The sequence below is a fragment of the Poromitra crassiceps genome (genome assembly GCF_964638095.1).
Source record: "Poromitra crassiceps genome assembly, chromosome: 10".
In the NCBI taxonomy this organism is placed as follows: Eukaryota; Metazoa; Chordata; class Actinopteri; order Beryciformes; family Melamphaidae; genus Poromitra; species Poromitra crassiceps.
In genome coordinates, this window is record NC_139631.1 from 11995542 (window position 1) to 12016764 (window position 21223).

The 21223-nt window shown below is 44.9% G+C and overlaps 1 protein-coding gene across 1 annotated transcript in view; it reads left to right on the forward strand.

Annotated features, from left to right (window-relative positions):
• The window catches only part of frmd3 (FERM domain containing 3), a gene marked incomplete at both ends in the record, with an annotated part of 75483 nt that overhangs the window by 19114 nt on the left and 35146 nt on the right, over positions 1 to 21223 (forward strand). The window contains 6 exons of the mRNA XM_083643913.1: positions 1470 to 1574; positions 2314 to 2356; positions 7978 to 8056; positions 11454 to 11551; positions 16038 to 16161; positions 19734 to 19821. Of these exons, the coding sequence (XP_083500039.1) occupies positions 1470 to 1574; positions 2314 to 2356; positions 7978 to 8056; positions 11454 to 11551; positions 16038 to 16161; positions 19734 to 19821 (537 nt within the window). The remainder of the gene's footprint in view (positions 1 to 1469; positions 1575 to 2313; positions 2357 to 7977; positions 8057 to 11453; positions 11552 to 16037; positions 16162 to 19733; positions 19822 to 21223) is intronic.

Here is a 21223-nt window from a genome sequence, read left to right on the forward strand (position 1 = left end):
TCAGCAGGTTACAGAGGAAGGACAGACATACATACAGTGTACACACACACACACACACACACGTGGACACTCACAAGACTTGAATGAATGCATAGATGCACATAAGCAAAATGACATTCTCATGAATGTTATTAGCTTTAGTCAATAGGTCAGGTGGGTGAGAATGGAGAGTGTATTCTTCCGAGAAGGGATGTGTGTGTGTGTGTGTGTGTGTGTGTGTGTGTGTGTGTGTGTGTGTGTGTGTGTGAGAGAGCAAACCTCCACACATGTATATACAGTACAGTATACGTGTTACAGATTACACACATGTGTAAGCGTGTGTTAGTGTGCGTGTGAGTCCTTGTGTGCGTCTGCGTGTGATGAGTGGATATTGACTGAGGTACAGGTAATAAATGCAGAGTGATTATCGATCTCTCTCTCTCTCTTTCTTTCTCTCTCTCTTTCTCTCTCTCTCTCTCTCTCTCTCTCTCTCTCTCTCTCTCTCTCTCTGGTGTGTTTATGGACTGCAAGATGGACTTCCATCTGTTCGAAGGTCCGGTCCTGAATCTGACCACGGCAGATAGACTGTCACCTTGGGAGCAGACATATGACTCTGTGTTAACATTCTTCTGGCCCTCTCCAACCTGTGTGTGGTCGAAATGATACCCAAGAGGGCATTCTTTACCAGGCCGACCGTGATGCTTTGCTTTATTCTATAGTTATGTTTTTATATAGCGCCGAGAGACCATCGGTGATGAGATGGGCGATTTCGATATTGTTATTCCAAATGCATGTGCGCTCGCTGACCGGGGAAAGCATCCGCCACGCATCAAGCCTGGCCTCTGCGTGCAATTTTTGTTCCAGCCAGCGAATGAAGCGGTGACGTCTGCGGCTCAGACAGCCTGGTGGAGATGGCGTGTGGAGACTCGGTGTTCACGAAATGCACTTTTCATTCCGGGCGAACAGTACCGCTTTTGTCCACAGGCACCGCTACAATCAGCACAAAATGAAAGTTCCCTGTAGCTTGCTTTAAAACAACTGTTACAGAGTGCTTTCCAAAACTGTTAAGATATACAGTGTAAATGCACAGTGTGGTAGCGTGGCCGAGTGGTCTAAGGCGCTGGATTAAGGCTCCAGTCTCTTCGGGGGCGTGGGTTCGAATCCCACCGCTGCCAGGATACTTTTAAGGAATTTCGCCTTGGGGTTGAATAAAAGTACCTACCTACACATAGAACAGAAGACAAGAGTAGATAGCCAACATAAATAAAATAAAATAAGGTGACAGGGTTACAAACTGGCATAAAAAAAGACATAAAGGACAAATTGCAATAGGTATAAGACGTAGCCAAGAGGTTTATGGGAATGGTTGGAATCTGTTTTTGATCGGATTGCTTGGTTGAAACTATCTGTATGAATATCAGTCGCTGATATTACTCAAAAAGCTGCTGAGTCGGGGGTTTGAATGTGTTGTGTTTTTTATTCCTTCACAGAGAGACACCAAAGGCCAGTTCCTGTTGGACCATGTGTGTAACCACTACAACCTGCTGGAGAAAGACTACTTTGGCATCAGATATGTGGACCCAGAGAAACAGAGGGTAACACACACACACACACACACACACACACACACACACACACACACACACACACACACACACACACACACACACACACTCACACACGCACGCAGGTCTCTTACATACTCTTACTCTCCTGTATGAACCCAGGTCCAGACATGGCCTCACCATGCAAGAATTAGCAGCAAAGACAATTATTATGATGCATTTTTCAAGCTTGTATGTATGAGTTGAGTTTCCACTAAGTCTAAGTGTATGGTAGCCTGACGCTGCCAGATGGGGGCGCTGGCAGCGTCAGGTTAGATGTATGGCAGTGAAAAGGAAATGGCATAATGATCAACATTTTATTTGATCATCCCTGTGTGAGTAGTAGCTTCTTCTCGCCAGGTTTCGTATCCCCCTGTTGCTTTGGAAGCAAAACTTAGCAGTCAACCTGCAATATTTAATTCACTCATTTAGTTCGTTCATTTTTTACCTCACATCCATTACATAGCTCTTGCAAGCATTTTTCTATTGATGCACGCACACAGTCACCTCGCACACACACACAGTGGGTAACGTCTCTTTCTAATCGCTCCTTCTACTCTCTCTCGCTGTCCCTCTCTCTCTCTCTGTCTGTCTCTCTGTCTCTCTCTGTCTGTCTGTCTGTCCCTCTCTCTCTCTCTCTGTCTCTCTGCCCCCCCCTCTCTCTGTCCCTCTGTCTCTCTGTCCCCCCGCTCTCTCTCTCTCTGTCCCTCTCGCTCTCTCTCCCTCTCAGCACTGGCTCGAGCCCAACAAGCCTGTGGTGAGACAGATGAAGTGTAAGTGTCCCTTCTGCTGTTTTTGTGTTGTTCTGTGTGTGATTTGCATTTGTGTGTGTACACACAAACATGTACACAGTGTAATGGCATGTGTGTGTGTGTGTGTGTGTGTGTGTGTGTGTGTGTGTGTGTGTGTGTGTGTGTGTGTGTGTGTGTGTGTGTGTGTGTGTGTGTGTGTGTGTGTGTGTGTGTGTGTGTAACAGTAATGTAACAGTATGACACACACTGGGTCACAAAAACATCAACTCTGATCAGGGCCGCGGGAAGTAGGGGTGCTGCAGGTGCTGCAGCACCCCCTAGAATTTTTCATTTTTTTTTTTTTTTTTTTTTTTTTTTTTAACAAATGTAATTAAAAATATTTTGCAGTGCACTATGTTCCTTTCTTGTTTAAGAATGTTTCGGGAAATGAAAATGTAGCCTATTTAAATATAATTATCAACAATAACAATCAAGGAAGTTACATGCTTGTAGGCTAGAGAAGAAGAAGCACGCATGCACGCACATGTTGTGTTGAACCAACCAACAACCAATACGAATTGTTTAATCTGGCAATAAAGAAATGTGAACTTGACATGCTATTTTAATAGCCTACTCAAAAATGCACCTCCCACTATACAGCAAAGAGAGGAGTCAATGTTTCTTGATATATGCCATTCAGATCAGAATAATTAGTCTAGTCATTAAGTTTGCTGATAATATTTCTATCATGTTAAGTCTGTGTCATGTTAACTGGTGTATTCAGAGCAAATAGGGAGATATAGAGCATTATCATCATGCTATATATCTCCCTCTTTGCTCTGAATGAGTGAGAAAAGGAGAAAATACTGAATAATTACATCACAACAGTATCCTAATGTTAACTCATTGAGTGCCAAGGACGGACATGTTCGTCATTTCAAATAGTAACGTAGAGTGCCAAGGACGGACATGTTCGTCAATTGCGTTTTTTGACGGTGGGGCGTCGATCAAAGCCTTCTGCCTCTGATGTACAAATATTATAGCTATTGGATGTGTCTAACCTATTTTACAGAACCCTTAGGTGGCGACAGTGCTCTCCACATAACAGAAAGGCAAGGAAAAAACAAAGAAGAAGTCGTTATGGAAACGGAAATCGCATCGCATCCGTATGCATCGATATGCTGAAGCACGTTACTGCAGCTGTGCCTGCAGCAGCCAATCTGCTCCCACAATTGAGCCGGACAGCACATCCGCACATCCACACCGTGGAGTTGTTATTATATTCTCAACTGGAAGCATCGTTGCCGGTGACAAACACACGCGGAACGCTGTAAAAAAGCAGGATGTCGATGTCCCTTCACTGTGCGCACAGCAAACTCAGCAGAGAGCCACCACAGACAGGAGGAGGAGTGTGCAGTTGAGGCGAGGCGAGGCGAGGCGGGGCGGGGCGGGGCAGGGGGGGGGGCACGCAGAGCAGCGCGCAACACCCAGACAGACCCAGGCAGCAGGACAGGATTGACAAACGCAAGCCAGAATATCCGATGCCCACCAGATGACTCAGTGAATGTGCTTGAAATGCTGCATTTCACAAAAGGCGGAATAACTCAGCTTCTAATTTGAAAAGTGTCTTTTTGCTCAAAACAGCCTATCTTCTCCGGCTCATAACTAAAGAACGGAAAATGGGATCAATAAACTTTTTTTTGCAGATGATAGAATAGAGTCTCATCGTCCTTTGTGCGTGTTCAGTGTTTACATAGTAATATCACACAATATTCTGTGGGCCTCGAGAAATCACTGAAAACGCTCTGAAACTCTGGCACTGGGAGCATCCGTTCTCCAAAAGTGGCTGGCACTCAATGAGTTAATTTAAAATGAGATATTCCTCTAAATATGGCAAAAAAAAAAAAAAAAAAACGTCACATTTTTTTGTCCCTTCCTCCCAGCACCCCCTGCTTAAAGTGACTTCCAGCGGCCCTGACTCTGATCTGATCTGAAAAAAATCATCATCAGACATTAGATACTGTAAACAGGTAATTTACTTGTTGGATTATATGTTCAAAGGGATGACAGTGAATAAGATTACAGGTTATGATTTCCCCCCCCCCTCAGATTTTTCCCCCATTTTCTCCCCAATGATACTTGGCCAATTTATCCCCATGCCGCCCTATTGGCTGCCCACGGTCGCTGCTCCACCCTCTGCTGATCTGGGGAGAGCCGAGACTAGCACCATGCTTCCTCCGAGACATGCGCAGCCGCCAGCCTCTTCTTTTCACCTGACAGCGGGAGCTTCACTGATAGGACGTAACACGCGGGAGGATCACGCTATTCCCACCCTTCCACCCCGACCAGGCGCCCCGACCGACCAGAGAATGCGCTAGTGCAGCGATCAGGACACATACCCCCAGTCTGGCTTCCCACCCTCAGGTACAGCCAATCGTGCCTGTATGGACGCTCGACCAAGCTGGAGGTAACACGACGTGGATATACGAACCTGTGACCCTCGTGTTGGTAGGCAGGGAATCTACTGCTACACTACCCAGACTCCCAAGATTACAGGTTATGATTACAGTAGTTTTGCCACATTTTAGATGACAGTGGATAATGTTGATAGATGGTGATGATACGATTAGGTGGCTTTTTTTATTTACCGTAATTTACGTAATATAAGGGTGGATAAACTGTAGACCTATGACAAGTACTGGACCAGTAATTCCCCATTTCCTCCAACTTCTTTTCAAGGCTTTTCTCTTTCGCTTTACTTTACTGATGAGGATACATAATTGGAAGTGCTTTTAGCCTTTTAGGTCTTTTGACTTGATTCACCTGTAGCTCCATTTGTGCTGGAAGAACAGCGCCCTCTACCTGTTTTGTGCCATAATGAAGTGTCGTGAAGATTTGCTAATAATTTCTTGATATTATAAATGCTACACGTAGTATAGCACCTTTACTTATGATGAATGAGCCAACAGTTGCTTCCTTCTCTGCGTTTTGTGGAAGACACTAAGGCCATGTTCACATTACAGGCAAATCCGATTTGCTGCTAAAGTCATTAATCATCATTATCTTGATTGGTTTCCCAAATCTGATTTGGGAGTGTGTCTGCACTGCCACAAATCTGATTTGGGCAAGTGTTCAAGTCGGATCTGTGTGTCCAGATACAATGAGCCAATGAGCCAACATACAATGTTTCCGGCAGTGTTTGCATGTCTGCTCTCTGCTCTTCAAGTCACCGCCCCCTGCAAAAGACACTCTCAAATCTGATTTGGGTGATCAGCGTGTCCACACTGAAGTCACATCAGTCGAAAGCAGATTGGAAACTACCTCCATATGTGGTTTGGGACAAGTGACACAAATCAGACTTGGAGTGTCCAGACTCATAAAACCAATCTGGATAGAATCATGAATAGGTCATTAAAGTTCACAAATCGGATTTGGCCTCCTAGTCTGAACATGGCCTTAGAAGAGGATCCTTCAGATTTGCATTTAAAGTACAAATCCGTCCGCCCTGGGACACTCTTACACTGTCAGATATCAATCTGCGATAACTGTGTAATTCCCTTTTTTCGGCATTCCGCACTTTTCCTCAGCCTGCCTCAGTCTTCTACTCCTACTTCAGTTAGTGAGTTGTTAAATTTCCCCAGGATGCCTTCCAGCGACCGCAGAGTAAAGACGTGAACTTGTTCCATTCGAGCTGTGGGTGAGCTCGTTAACCGATAACGTGTTGAGAAAAAAGTGTCATTGGCTAGAGAACGGTGGCGGGGTGTGAGTGAGCTGCCTGCACCGCTGCATGGCATTACAGGCTATTGAGGCTACGCTGCCGGGGAAGAAATTGGAATCTGTCTCTTCTGCGATGGATTTCTCAGTGCAAAAGAGAAAAAGACCAAAAAGCAAAATTGTGATAGAAATAAGGCAGGGATGGATAATGGATAACTGTTGCTCAAATGTTTGCAGACGGATCTTTCCTTTAATTGGTCGTCTAATTTAAAACATGGTCTTTCTGTCTTTGTCTTGCTCTTAACATATGTTTTTTCCTGCCCACTCTCTGTGGATCCGTCTCTGTCTGAAGTTCTCCCACCCTCGTTCCGTCTGTCCCATTCTCTCTCTCCCCACATCAATTAATAAAGAGAGCTATTAGCGCTGTGTTCCGCTTCATCAGAACATGTGCAAGAGGACAGGGGGAGTGAGGGGGGGAGGAGGGGGGAGGAGGAGGACAGAGAGAATTAGGATGAGGGATGAGAGAGGGAGAGATGATGATGAGAGGAGAGAGAGGGAGGGGGCAGTGATGGATAGCATGGCTAAAGAAAGAAGTCAGATTAGAGAAGAAAAGTGTAGAAAGAAGGAATGAGAGGAGACGACTTGAGAGACGAGAGAGAAGAGAGAAGTTGACAGTGGGAAATAGGGATGCAACTCATTTCACTATTAACCACGTTTTTTGTGTGATCGTTGCGATCAAAAATGCTTCCTTTTGTAGCAGCTTTTCTCAAAAATTGCGATGCAATTTGCAATGTTTTATGTGATTTTTGTTTGCAATAAAATTGTGGGAACTGGCAAAAATTGCAAGTTGTTTTTAGCAGAGAAATGGAGGAAATTTTGAAAAATTGCAAGCCCCCACAAATACTGCAGAGATTGGTTGAATTTATTATTATTATTCATTATTGTGATCGCAAAATCGCAATTGGAGGGTCTGTTAAACTACAGATAATGAAGTAATATCAAGGCATATACTCTTCTCTTTTATAGCTTCACGCTATGCTGATTGAACCAACGTTTTCAGCTTGGGTGAAAACGTGCAACTGTGTGTGTTTGTGTGTGTGTGTGTGTGTGTGTGTGTGTGTGTGTGTGTGTGTGTGTGTGTGTGTGTGTGTGTGTGTGTGTGTGTGTGTGTGTGTGTGTGTGTGTGTGTGTGTGTGTGTGTGTGTGTGTGTGTGTGTGTGTGTGTGTGTGTGTGTGTGTGTGTGTGTGTGTCCGTGTCGTGTGCATGTGCATGTGTCCGGTCTATGAGTGTTTGTGTGTGTCTTTTTCTGTGTATCATGTGCTGTTTCTTTTGTGTTTGCCGCCTCCGGGGGGGAGTTATCTTGCAACTGCACTACACAAGTACCCCCCCCCCACACACAAACACACACACACACACACACACACACACACACACACACACACACAGTCAGACAAGGAAGCTGTCTGGAACTCAGATCAAACAAAGAAAAAAAGACAAGTTCAAGTCAGGCCATTAGAGCAGTTGTGTGTGTGTGTGTGTGTGTGTGTGTGTGTGTGTGTGTGTGTGTGTGTGTGTGTGTGTGTGTGTGTGTGGTTGCGCATGTGCGTGCGAACGCGTGTGTGAGTGCTTGCGTGTGTTTCCTGTATGAGTAATTAAAATGGAGGCTTACTGTGATTGCTTTATTTCTCTCACACTCTCCAACTTTGACCGCTTTACTCTCATTCTCCCTTTCCTCATTATCTCTCTGCATCTTCTCTCTCTCTCATTCACTTTTCTAACAGATTTTTTTCCTCATTTCTCTCATCTTTCTCTGACTCCTCCCCTTTACTTTCTGTGTCAACACTCTCCTTCAACCCTCCTCCCCCCCTCCCCCCCCTCTCTCTCTCTCTCTCTCTGCTTCTGAAGTTTCTTCTAACCCCTGTGTGTGTGTGTCTCTTGTATTGAACAGCTCAGCAGCCCTACACCATGTGCTTCCGGGTCAAGTTTTATCCCCACGAGCCAATGAAGATCAAGGAAGAGCTCACCAGGTGAGGTCTAATGACACTGATTGGTCAGGAAGCATTGGATGGAGGGAGGTTAGAGAGGAAGTGTGAAAATGTGGGAGAGTGAGAGTTGAAAAGTTGACATCTTGTAATGTTCTTCCAGTGTTGGGGAGCAACTGTATGTAATTCGATGGAGTTTGTAGCAGTTTTGTTTCTTTTTAATGTTAACCACTGATCAGGTGAAAACTTTGTATTTCTAAATCGTCATCTTTTCAAGAAAACCATCCAACCAGCCCTGTTGCGGCAACAGTTTTTTAATTATTATTTTATTTAGCTCTTCTCTTATTTATTTAGTCTTCTCCCGTCCCACTCTCCTCTTGCATCCCCCTCTCCTCTCTCGTCCCCCTGTCCTCTCCTCTCTCGTCCCCCTGTCCTCTCCTCTCTCGTCCCCCTCTCCTCTCCTCTCTCGTCCCCCTCTCCTCTCCTCTCTCGTCCCCCTCTCCTCTCCTCTCTCGTCCCCCTCTCCTCTCCTCTCCTCTTTTGTCCCCCTCTCCTCTCTTCTCCTCTCGAGCCAAGTTTACAGCCTGGTAATTAGTCCTGCTCACTCAGCAGGGACTCTGTTTTCATGTTCTCCAGCCCATCTGAGCTGTCAAGTCACCATCCCTGCTTCTACTCCTCCCTTAACGTTTCTCCTCCCTCCCTTCTGTTATCTCTTTCTCTCTCCCTCTCTATCTCTCCCCCCCTCTATCTCTCCCTCTATCTCTCTCTCCCTCTCTCCTCCTTCCCCTTCTTTCATTCTCCCTCCCTCTCATCACAGCTCCCTCTCTTTCCCTCCCCTTTTCTCAAGGGTCTGCTCCTCCTCCTCCCATATCTTCTTGTCCTCTGTGTTTTGTACATCATCACTGTCATATTATTCTTTCTCCTTCCTGCCCTCTGTTCCTCCTTCCGTCTGTTCATTCTTCCCTCCAACACTCTCCTGCACCATTGTCAACCATCCCTTCTCTTCTCTTCTCTTCTCTTCTCTTCTCTTCTCTTCTCTTCTCTTCTCTTCTCTTCTCTTCTCTTCTCTTCTCTTCTCTTCTCTCTCTCCTGTTTCTTGAAGTGGAGTGGACTTTGAATGTACAGTAATGTGGAGCTAAATTATGAAAGTTCAGAGTAGATAGAGCTGGAGAGGTTACTTTGAAAATGTAATCCAGATTACGCTGTAGCTGTAGTCAGTGATGAAATGTGATGCTTTCTTTACTACTTACTGTAACTTCCAGAGTCCACAGAATATGAAGCTGACTGTGTTGTATGCACCCCCAATATTCAGACTTTAATTTACATTCTGCCATTCTCCTCTACAAGTAATCCTCAGTAATCGTCTACCTTTCGCTCTGTGTAGATCTATCCTTATATTTATTGATTTTTTCCACATCAGTAAAACATATAGACAATATTGAAAAGCTAATACATTTATAAACATAAACATAAACTCTATTCAAACTCGACTCATCACTTAAGCATCCCTGGTTTCCTCAACCTCTTGTAGCGTCTCAGACAAATCTGTATTTTCCATAAAGAAAATGAATGGCTCCCATATTGTGGAATCTAAGATTTCCCTCTTACCCGTCTAACTGTAGGTCCATCGATAAGCAGGAGCACATCTCCCGGAGCGACTGACCTAAGTGCGGTCTACTTACATTTTTCCACGATAAAGCTATCAGGCGTTTAGCATGTAGCAAACACAACTTGATAAGTCTTTTATCTATCCTGTACGGTTACCCCACTGTGTACAGTCAATGCTCTGCTCACCTAAACAAGCTGCGAGTCATAAATGAGAATGAGGATAACCCCCAGGGTGAGAGAGAGAGGAGGGGGAGAGGAGGGAGAGAGCGAGAGAGAGAGAGGGGGAAGGAAGGGAGTAAAAAGGAGGGGAGAAAGTGAGCAGGAAAAAGGCCTCCAGTGTCATAGATGCTACGCTCTGTGCTCAGCTGAGAGGGAAGATGGTGTGTGTAAAGTGGAGCCCGGGAGGAAAGACAAAAGACTCAGGTTCCCGCTACGCTGTGATGAAACGAGAGACTGCGTCAAAGATACAGTAACTAATAGATCAAGCAGCACAGGAAGGAAGATAATGAGCAGATAGGGAGAGAGAGGAAGCAGAGGAAGCAGCACAGAACAGAATCAAATTAAACAGCGTATTGTTTTACAACCAAATGCACCATGCCACCGCAAGAGGGTCATGTAATTACAGTATGGCTAGCTTTTATGGCTGACCCCCCCCCCCCCCCCCCTTCCCCCACAGGCACTTTGATGTGACTACAGACTGGCTCTATAAATAAATCATACGGCTCCATTTAATCTTCCATGCTCATAAGTTCTCATAAGTGCTCATGTTCAGAAACAACTTCAATCAGTCCGTCGACTGTTGTTCAGTTTGGTGTACCGCTCTCATCGGTATCCATGGCAACAAATGTCCCTAGTTTCATGCTCCCGTTGTCATGCCTTGTCTCCGTGGTGGCATATCAGACTAATCAGCGTGTCAGCAGCATGCCTACACGCTTGTCTCCATGGAGGCCGTTTCCATAGCAACTGCCGCTCTCCGCAGTACGGTAGATGTCTCCATAGCAATGCTGTGTGCAGTGCACCTTGTTTCCACAATCCCCATAGCAACACAGCAACAGACTATTATACAAATTATGCAAATTTATGATTTATATGAGTTTATCTAATTTTATGTAAACTACATTTTTCAGATGAAAGGTGCACTGTGCCATGCAATTAATGCAGTTCATGTGATTATGCCATGACACAAACCCTGTTACAGTAACATATTGTAATTGTTCATCTTGTCAGGAGATTAGACCCAAAATACCGTTGTGAGTAGTGTTGTTCCCCTGCTGATACAGACGTCCAGGACAATCATAAAGTGCTTCATAAGACTCATAACCCTGCTGCTGTATGAAAATCTTCCATCTCCAAAAAGTCTGACATTTCAGTGATTGAAGCAAAAATGTCTGAAGGACAAACTTGATATTTTGAAGCCATCAGGGTGGTCTACTCTACTCTGGACCAAAATACTTACAATCTGAGTTAAAAAAAACATATGAAGTGCAATGATTTGAAGTTATGAGGTTTTCAGACAACAACATCAAAAAGCTTCTTCCTTCTTCTTTTTACAGCGGGGCTTGACAACAGGCCATGATTCATCTTGAAAAAGCTCCCAGTGGAATTCAGCTCAAATATATATTTCTTCCCTTCCTCCTAACCCTGCCTGTGTGTGTGTGTGTGTGTGTGTGTGTGTGTGTATGTGTGTGTGTGTGTGTGCGTGCGTGCGTGCGTGCGTGTGTGTGTGCGTGCGTGCGTGCGTGAACGATGTTAATGCGTGTGCACGCTTGTGTGTGTGCGCGCTTGTGTGTGTGTGTGTGCGTGCGTGCGTGCATGTGTGTGCGTGTGCCTCCAGGTATCTGCTGTACCTCCAGTTGAAGAGAGATATCTACCACGGCCGTCTCCTCTGTCCCTTCGCTGAGGCTGCGTACCTGGGAGCCTGCATCATACAGGGTGAGCCCTGTTCACACTCACCGCATTTGCTTTAGTCCCATTGACAGTGTGAATGTATTGGTGCTTAGCTCACGAGCTACATAAGCCCCATTGATACTCACTATACTTGATTTTGCTTGATTTTTAAAAAGATCTACACAAAGACGAGTGAAGATCTTCCCAAAGAGCACCTGTATAGACACACTCTGGATCTCTACGGTTCTATTTAAATGTTTTGCCTTCCTCTAGTCTAGTGAGCACTTTTGACAGACACGACTTAACTTGTGCAGTTTACAGTGGTTAATGTGCATAGATCGAACATTAATGGTGGCCCCAGAGAGATTGAAATACCTATTCACAAGCTAACTATTCATTCAGTCAAGTGAAGAAGTGTATGAGTGAGCGTGAGTTTGATTTCAGTAGATGGAAACCATTGAGATATAATATGAATGGAGGGAGTGTGCCTATCTCCTCCCTGTATGTTCTTTTGAAGCCAAAATCCGGCCAGATCACTGAACCAGAGTCTGCGCAGTAGCGCCCTTGATTGGAGCTCCACGCCCCTCTGAACTTTCTTATGTAGAGCTGCTGTTTCTAGAATGCGCACAGTGCGTTGGGTATTTATATACAGTCTAGCTCTGTAAATATAACACTTTAAGTTGTAATATTTTTTGTCTCGCCAAAAGTAACCAGGAAGAGTCCCACTATGAGATCAGTTTATCAAAATGACGCCTGTACGAAAATCTGATTTTGGTTGTCGGAGATTTTAGACCTCCGGGCTGCTGAGTGCTCTCAGCGCTCTCAGCCCGGGCCGGAAGTGGAGGCAGGCCACTCACTCACCTCCAGCCTCACTGTGGGGATTGATGTGTTGACTAAGCTAGCCTAATGTTTCCGTGGCATTTTGATTAACTTTATGATTACATTTCTTTTGGCGCAAATGTTGGTTTAACATATCTAACCGTGAGGCTACGTTGTTGTAGCTACCCCCCCCCCGGTACAGTGTGGGCAGCCCAACCTAACGTTAGCGTGCGTGAGCCAGGCTGCGTGGTCTATTGCCTGGTATATCGTTACTAAGAGAGGAGCTTGTGAAGAACGAACATCCCCACAGTCAAAGCATTTCCCCCAGATATGCATATAAAAACGTTTGTTGCTTTAATAGCCTACAAAAAATAAAACGTCTGTTTGTATGTCATGCTAACCCGTTAGCGATGAGCTAATGGTGGTTGTGTACTACTAGGCCGCCCTCATCTCATCTTATACCCGGGACGGGAGTTAACGTTATAAAACACATTTCCTGTCAGTTGGACAACCTGGTCAGTTCTGAAAATATGTGTCTATTATTGTGTTATTTCAGCTATCGTTATCGGTTGTTAAGTTATAGTAATATGAAAAACAGCCGACTAGCAAGCAGCTAATGCTAGCTTGCATGTTAAAACCATTGTGTATGTCATGCTAACCCGTTAGCGATGAGCTAATGGTGGTTGTGTACTACTAGGCCGCCCTTATCTCATCTTATACCCGGGATGGGAGTTAACGTTATAAAACACATTTCCTGTCAGTTGGACAACCTGGTCAGTCAGAAAATATGTGTCTATTATTGTGTTATTCCAGCTATCGTTATCGGTTGTTAAGTTATAGTAATATGAAAAACAGCCGACATGCAAGCAGCTAATGCTAGCTTGCATGTTAAAACCATTGTGTAGCCTACTTATAACGTAGCTGGAGTAACTCATAAAACACATATTTTCTGAACTTACTTCAGTCCCCAACCAACGTTAATTCCTCGCGCACAAAACATTTGTTTTCATTCCTCAAAACAATGTTCTTTTTATTGGGGTCCATTGATGTCTGTAGCCAGCACAGCCAACATGAGCCACCGACCTCCAGGCAGCGTTAGATAACAGAAGCCGTGTGTCTTGTCTGTGACGATAGATCTATTATGTGCAGAGCCTGTCCAGCCAATGACGGCTTGTTGAGACTGGCTGCCACAGCTGTCAATCATCCATTTTTATCCCTTTTTATATGTCAAATAACTACTTAAAAACAAACTGATCAGAAAAATGACCACTTGCACAGGCATTAGCATGATAATGACTATCTAAAATGATACAAACCACCTTTGGAAAAAAATTATCTGACGTATACTGTGATTATTTCGGTTGTGATTTTCCCATCCACTAACATGGGGAGGCGGGCCTTGTGACCTAATACTGGATTCAGCCGTCAGGGCGGCGATCTAACATGCAGCGGCTTCACTAAACGGGAGGTGAAGTGGCGTCCATCTTTATAAGTCGATGATGGAAACCCTTTGGCGTGTTAGAAATCCTTATACTGTAGGGCTGATGTAGGTACAGGATCTACTCGGCTTACCCATTCTGTTCGCCCTACCGGAAGTGCTTGGCTCGTGGTCCACCACGGGGTCTATCTAACCCATGGGTCTAACCCGCGACGTAGCCCTGCGGCGAGCACCGGCGAGGGCTTTCACATACAAGTATAAATTTAGCTTTAACCCATTGATACCTGATGCAGCATTTGTGTGTGTATCCCTTTAAGACCACGAACCGCGTGAACGCGGTTCGTGGTCTTAAAGGGATACACACACAAATGAGGGATATACACGCAAATGCTGCATCAGGTATCAATGGGTTAACTGCAGCCATTTGCGGTGATGATTCTGTTCGTCCAGAAAAAAGTGAATGTGTCCTGTGGCCTGTTTTGTTTCAAGAGGCGACTGTCTCTACACACCCAATGCGTTCTCATTCCCATCGCGTCCTACTGTATGTAGACGTTTTCCCCTTGGCCCGCTACAGTATACCGACGCGCTGGTTACGTTCCTCTGCCATTAAAAAACTAATTTAAACATGTGTCGCGCTGTTGGTTCGATTTAGGCAATAAATCCTCTTGGTTATATTTCAACCTCTTCTCTCTGCCAAAACATTTCCTTTTCCTCGACTTCACTCATAATAAATAAAAAATAGGAAACCGAATACATCCCCGACGAACGAATATACGGATAGTCGAATATTCAGGTCCAGACCTATTGCACTGGATAATAACGTGTATTTTCCATACTCCTCCCTATATGGGAGAGGCATTTTTGCATTAGTTAGTTAGAGAGTAATGCCCGGCCAGTCTTGTTTAATTGTTCATTTCTTGACATTCACTGCAGAGGAGTGTAGCGAGAATACAAGGGGACCGTTTTTACACCCTCCAAACGCTCTTCTGGAAAGACGATGCAGCACGGAGACTAGCATCATCAAAACTAGTCATAGCTGACTAAGCGAAGAGTGCCGTCATAAATTTGCACTGTGCCTGCGTCATCCCCTCTGGCTCTGATAAAACCCTCTCTCTGCCTCACTAGCCGTATTTTCACTCTTTTCCCTGGGCGAGGTTTGCTATCAGAACCACTCAAACACCCCCAGAGAAATGCGACTTGACATCCATCACGCCATCTCCATTATACTCGATCGGCGCGCTAAGCCTAACTCAATACTTCCCCCGACAATCGAACCGACCAACTGCCTCGTTCACCAGCCGCGTCTCAACGCCTCACATTGATGTGATAATCCTCTAGTTGTACGCCCCACAAGATGTAGAGAGAGAGAGAGAGAGCACCACCGGGGAACAGGAAGGAGAAAGAGGCTTTGTCGCAGTTAATTTGCTGCACAGGCTAATGTTGAATCACACTTGCTTTAATATGGATTAAGAGTGGAATTGGCGATATCACATAAATGAACCCGTCCTAAACTGTGCCAACACTCAGCGCCTGCTCTGATTGGCCCGTATCCCCAGGGAGTCGAGTGAGACTGGCTGAGTTAGCTCAACCCACAGTGTGTGTACAGCGTGTTATTGGCTGCTGTGATTAACAAGGGCAGCAAGTCCCTGCGCCACTACTCGCTTGGGGTGTTGATTAAGAGCCGCGGAATAGGTGGAGGATTATTGTTTAATTAAACTCCAGGCAGTTTCCATTTAACCTATTATCACGACTGGTAATTAAGAAACAGATTTGAAAGAGGAATCATTATACGGTACTCTTAACACGATATTTATTATCTATATGTGGTTATCACGCACTCGCTTACCACCACGGAAACCCGGGTTCAACTCCTGGCAGCAGTACTTCCCGGCTCGGTCAGACGTTCCTACCGACACAATTGACCATGTCTGCCGGTGGGGTATGAGTCCTGGTCGCTCCACTAGCGCCTCCTCTGGTCGGTGGGGGGGGCCCCTGTTCGGGGGGAGGGGAACTGGGGGCAATAGCGTGATCCTCCCATGTGCCACGTCCTGCCGGTGAAACTTTGCACATGTATCGGAGGAGGCATGTACGGCTCTCCCCAGATCAGCAGAGGGGGTGGAGCAATGACCGAGACAGCAGGGGGAATTGGACAAGTACAATGGGGGAGAAAATGGGAGAAAAAATTATGTTAATTATGACAGTTTCCAGTCAAAATGATCTTATCATCTTTTACAGGTAACTCTTTAGCTTGTTTTGTCCCGTTCTCCCTCTCAGCTGAATTAGGGGACTACGACCCAGAAGAGCATCCGTCAGACTACATCAGAGACTTCAAGCTGTTCCCCAAACAGTCCCTCAAACTGGAGAGGAAGATTATGGAAATGCACAAGAACGAGCTCAGGTGTGTGTGTGTGTGTGTGTGTGTGTGTGTGTGTGTGTGTGTGTGTGTGTGTGTGTGTGTGTGTGTGTGTGTGTGTGTGTGTGTGTGTGTGTGTGTGTGTGTGTGTGTGTGTGTCTGTGTGTGTGTGTGCGTGCGCTGTGTCTTTGTTATTGATTTAGATGTTGCTGACAGGCTCGGTTCCTCGTTCCTGCGAGCTTTGTTTTCTACAAGCTGTGGAAACAGCTGTGAGGACAGGACGGCGCTGTCTGTCAGTCAAAATCGTACGATACAGAGAGATTTGTCTCAGTCAAAGCTAGGCAGACATAGAAACTGTAATTAATTAGCAGAAGAATGAGCGTTCATTATTTATTTTCTACGACGCTTTTGACAACTCGCTTGAACCAAAAGCTTCTCAAAATTAAAGTGTTGAGCAAAATCAACTGTCCTTGATTGACTGTGTTGAATGTGAGCTGGACTCACAACAGGAAATGAGATTAGCTTCCATTCCTCTGCATATGTAAACATGCCAGAACTAGTTCAGAGGGGATAACATGCCACTGGAATCAAATGGAATAGGAAGAGAAAGCTGAATTAAAAGTGGATTAACACAGTTAGAGGCAAGTGTAGATACACATTGTGTTATGAATGATGAGAGCAAAAAAGATGAAAGACGTTGAGATTGATGCCCTCTTCGTGTGTAGTATACCGTAAGAAGTCGAGCACTGCAGTAAGATGATACTTCACATATCGGGACAGCGTAGGAGTCAGCATTCCTACCTACAATATGATGCGTATAAACCTTCTGTTTACGCCTCCCCCCCTTTTGTTTGTGTTTATTTCATATCACAGCTACAGCTCATGAAAGATGATGTGAGGTGTGTGACCGCCACTTAGCCATTATAGAACATCAAAGAAATCCTTTATTATATATACGAGGGATCAGCCGAGCAGCATTTTGGTAAACAAACCGCATCACTGGGAGGCAACGGCAATGGAACCCTATGGAGCCCAAGTGGCGCGAGGCTTGATTGTCTGACTCTAGCCAGTTAACTCTGTTTACATTTTAAAAACTGCGACAGTTCACACAACTTTAACACGACATGCATATATTATACATCAAACTCTTGAGCTCCTTCTGCTCTCACTCAGAATGTCAAAATATAAGCAATGTCATGTATAGTTCTTGAGATATTAACGTTTGTTTGGCACAACTCATACTATTAACTGCCGCGGGGTTCCGCATTTTCTACGCTATTTACAGATTAATTGAGCTGGTATGAGAGAGTTCAGAGGCCTGTACTACGAAGCTAGTTTAATGCCTTATCCGAGTAAGTTTGAGTTTAAACCTGGTTTAGCCGTACTACAAAGCAAGTTAACTTTCAATCACCATGGCAACTGACGCTGCAAAGCTAACCTGGTCGCGACCAGGTTAGCTTCAGAGGATAAGATCAAAATCCATGACAGACCCATATAATCGGCTCTCTGGAGTCACTCACCGTTCATATAAGATCGCCATATGAAAAATAGATTGCAGTCAACTGAGAATATAACAAGAAAAACATTTGTGGCTCTGTAGGCTACATAATTAAATTAAGCCTACTTACCACTTTATGTCTTAACAGCTCAACGATGCGTGGAGAAATATGATCACTATTAATCACCGCGGCGCATATCATGAATGGACCCTCAAATGGAGTGAGGGTGATATTCTCCTACATGCCAGAAAAGCCTATACATATAATATAGATATGGGATAAATATGGATAGCCCCAGCAGTTTTCTTATAGTAGGCTATTAGGCTTTATACTAGGCTATTATATATATGAATTATTCGATCAGTGCAACCACACACATGAGTGATAGAGATCATTATTCATTGAGCATGCGTTTCTAAATCTATGGTCTAAAATAGGCTTACAGATTGTGGAAATGTATAGACTGAGATTACACATTTACATGTGTTGCTGCTGCCTGTATCAATGCAGCTGTATCAATCGCTGATCAAAGTAAATCAAATGACTGATGTGAATACAAGCTGCTGCCTTAGACAGCCCTTCAGCAGACTATCCAACGCGGATTTTCATTCTGACATTAAATCGCGGATACATTAAATATCCGCTAAAACTCTGATCATGCACTGCACTTCATTGAACGAGGAAATGGGTGTGGAAATGGGTGTGGGCGTGGATAAACTCAGCTGTTCATAATGTGATTGGCTGGCGCACCTCTTTCGCGTGGACGCGCGCCTGTGCACGAGCGAAAAACGTGCGCGTGCACAGGCAGATCCCAGGTCCACTTACCGAGTAAAAAACCAGCGTCGTAGTATCAGTTAACTAGATAGCTTTGATCCTGTTCAGTCAAACCAGATCAAAGGGACTTATCGCGGATCTGTTAAACTAGTTTCGTAGTACAGGGCTCAGGTGATGTACAAGAGGGCAGAGTGTGTGTGTGTGTGTGTGTGTGTGTGTGTGTGTGTGTGTGTGTGTGTGTGTGTGTGTGTGTGTGTGTGTGTGTGCGTGTGTGTGTGTGTGCGTGCGTGCGTGCGTGCGTGTGTGTGGGCACATATGTATGTATGTATGTATGTATGTATTATGTATGTATTATGTATGTATGTATGTATGTATGTATGTATGTGTATGTATGTATTATGTATGTATGTATGTATTATGTATGTCTGTCTGTAAGCTTAATGTTGATTTACTGGTGTGGTGTGTTGAGGAGCAGCAGCATGCATCATCACTCACATCCTTGGTTTTGTAGCACTTAGAGTAATGAGTAAGGACAGCACCAACACGCCCACCAAACACTTGACCTCTGTCAACATGTCTGCTTGTGTCAAATGTTAGCAGATGATGACAAACTGGGCCCCATGAACTGTAGTTATTTATTTTGATTGAATCAAAGATGTACTGTATTAGAAATGTTGCAATCTAAGTTGCAGCTAAAGTGTTTTCCAGTGCATGTAGGGAGATGCCTTCACTCCTCTAATACAGTTCTGTATAGATGCTGGGTTATGGCTGACAAATCTGTTGGAGGGCAAATTGCTGATTTTTAACTCTCTTCTGTCATCTCCTCTCTCCTTTCATCTCCTCTGCTCTGCTCTGCTCTCCTCTCTTCTCTTCTCCTCATTTCCTCTCCTCTTCGTCCCTCTCCTCCTCCTCTCCTCTTCACCCCTCCTCCTCTCCTCTCTTCTGTCCTCTCCTCTTTCCTTTCATCTCCTCTGCTCTTCTCTGCTCTGCTCTCCCCTCTTTTCTTTTCCTCGCCTCTTCTCTGCTCTCCTCTCTTCTCCTCTCCTCTTCACCCCCTTGTCTCCTCTCCTCTCTTCTCCTCTTCTCTCCTCTCATCCTCTCTTCTCTTCTCCTCTTCTTTCCTCTCCTCTCCTCTTCACGCCTCATCTCCTCCTCTTCTCTCCTCCTCTCCTATCCTCTCATCTCCTCTCATATCCTCATATCCTCTCCTCTCCTCCTCTCCTCTCTCCTCCTCTCCTCTTCTCCTCTCCTCCGCTCCCTTCCTCTCCTCTCTCCTCCTCTCCTCTTCTCCTCTCCTCCTCTCCCTTCCTCTCCTCTCCTCTCCTCTCCTCTCTGTCCCTGTAGGGGCCAGTCTGCTCCGTTAGCCGAGTTGAGCATGCTCCAACGGGCCCACTCCCTAGAGACATATGGAGTTGACCCTCACCCCTGCAAGGTACGTTAATTTGCGTTTGACTCATTCTGTGCCTCAATAACTCACCATGTCCCTGCTTTAGTTTGCTGGTCATAATTTACAACAAGGCATCCTGCTGCCTCAGGGCACATGATGGTTGCTGCGGTGTGTCTGGTGTTTGTGGACAAGACGCATCGGGGAGTGATGGGCGAGATATGATTCAAGATTCAAGATAAAAGTGCAAAATGAACGTCCTTTAACGTGATATATATAATGGGGTCCATGTCCATGTAAGTACCGGTATATAACTTGACAGGGCTGAGGTTATACAGGCATTATTACACAAGGAGACCTAAAAATAGGAAAAAAATGGCTTAGAAAATACCGCTGTTTGTCTCCACTTCGGAACACCTTCTCTTTCTCCAGTCTGAGCTTCTTGAGTTCAGCAGTGAACCAGCTGTTGTTGTTGTTGTATTTCACTGTGGAGCGTGTTGGAGTGCAGCTATCCTCACAGAAACTGATCTAGGTTGTGACTGCATTGACTGGTCGTGGCAGCCCTGAATACATCCCAATCTGTGCCATCCAAGCATGCCCGGAGGTCTTCCACAGCTGCATTTTCCCACGTTCTTGACATATGATGATGATGATGATGATGATGATGATGATGATGTTGGGAATAGAAGCTATGTTTTCAGTGCTTTTATTAGTTTAGTTATCTCATGATATTCAGCCTTGACTTTGATTTTCTTTCTTATTTGACAATCGCAGCTTTTATCTCCACCACCTCTTCTGAAGAAACTCTCAAGCGACATTTCTTGTTCAGTGGGCCATGACCGGTCGATAACCTCGCGTGCGTGCATGTGTTGTGGCCGTGACAGGGCCGAGGAAAGGTGCAGGCTGGCACACAGACCATGCCAAGTTCATTGCGCACAAATAGCCTCTCTCTCTCTCTCTCTCTCTCTCTCTCTCTCTCTCTCTCTCTCTCTCTCTCTCTCTCTCTCGCTTTCCCTTCTCCATGCCATTTCCTTGCGGCCCAGCAGCAAATGCTTTGCAGACCAGCACCGGTCTGCGGCCCGGGGGTTGGGAACCACTGAGTTACAGTATAGTATTGGATTGTGTTGCCTGGTTGTCTTGGTAGATTGTTAGCTACTGTAGTTGGATAGCCAATAGTGAGAGAAAGATCAGTGTAGTGACACTACTGAATAACAGAAAATATCATGTTTTCTCATTTTATTTTTTAAATCACAGATTGAATAAAGTTAGGAATTTCAAAATATGAATGTTAGGAAACATGGTCTGTAAAAAATTGCACTATCAAAAGTGCATTTTTAGAGAGTAAACAGATATCCAAGTTGAAATCACAGTTGGGGAAGGACAGATTCATGCTTAACTGGCCACACTCCATATTACAGTACATACTGTACCTGCGGCAATTACTCACTAT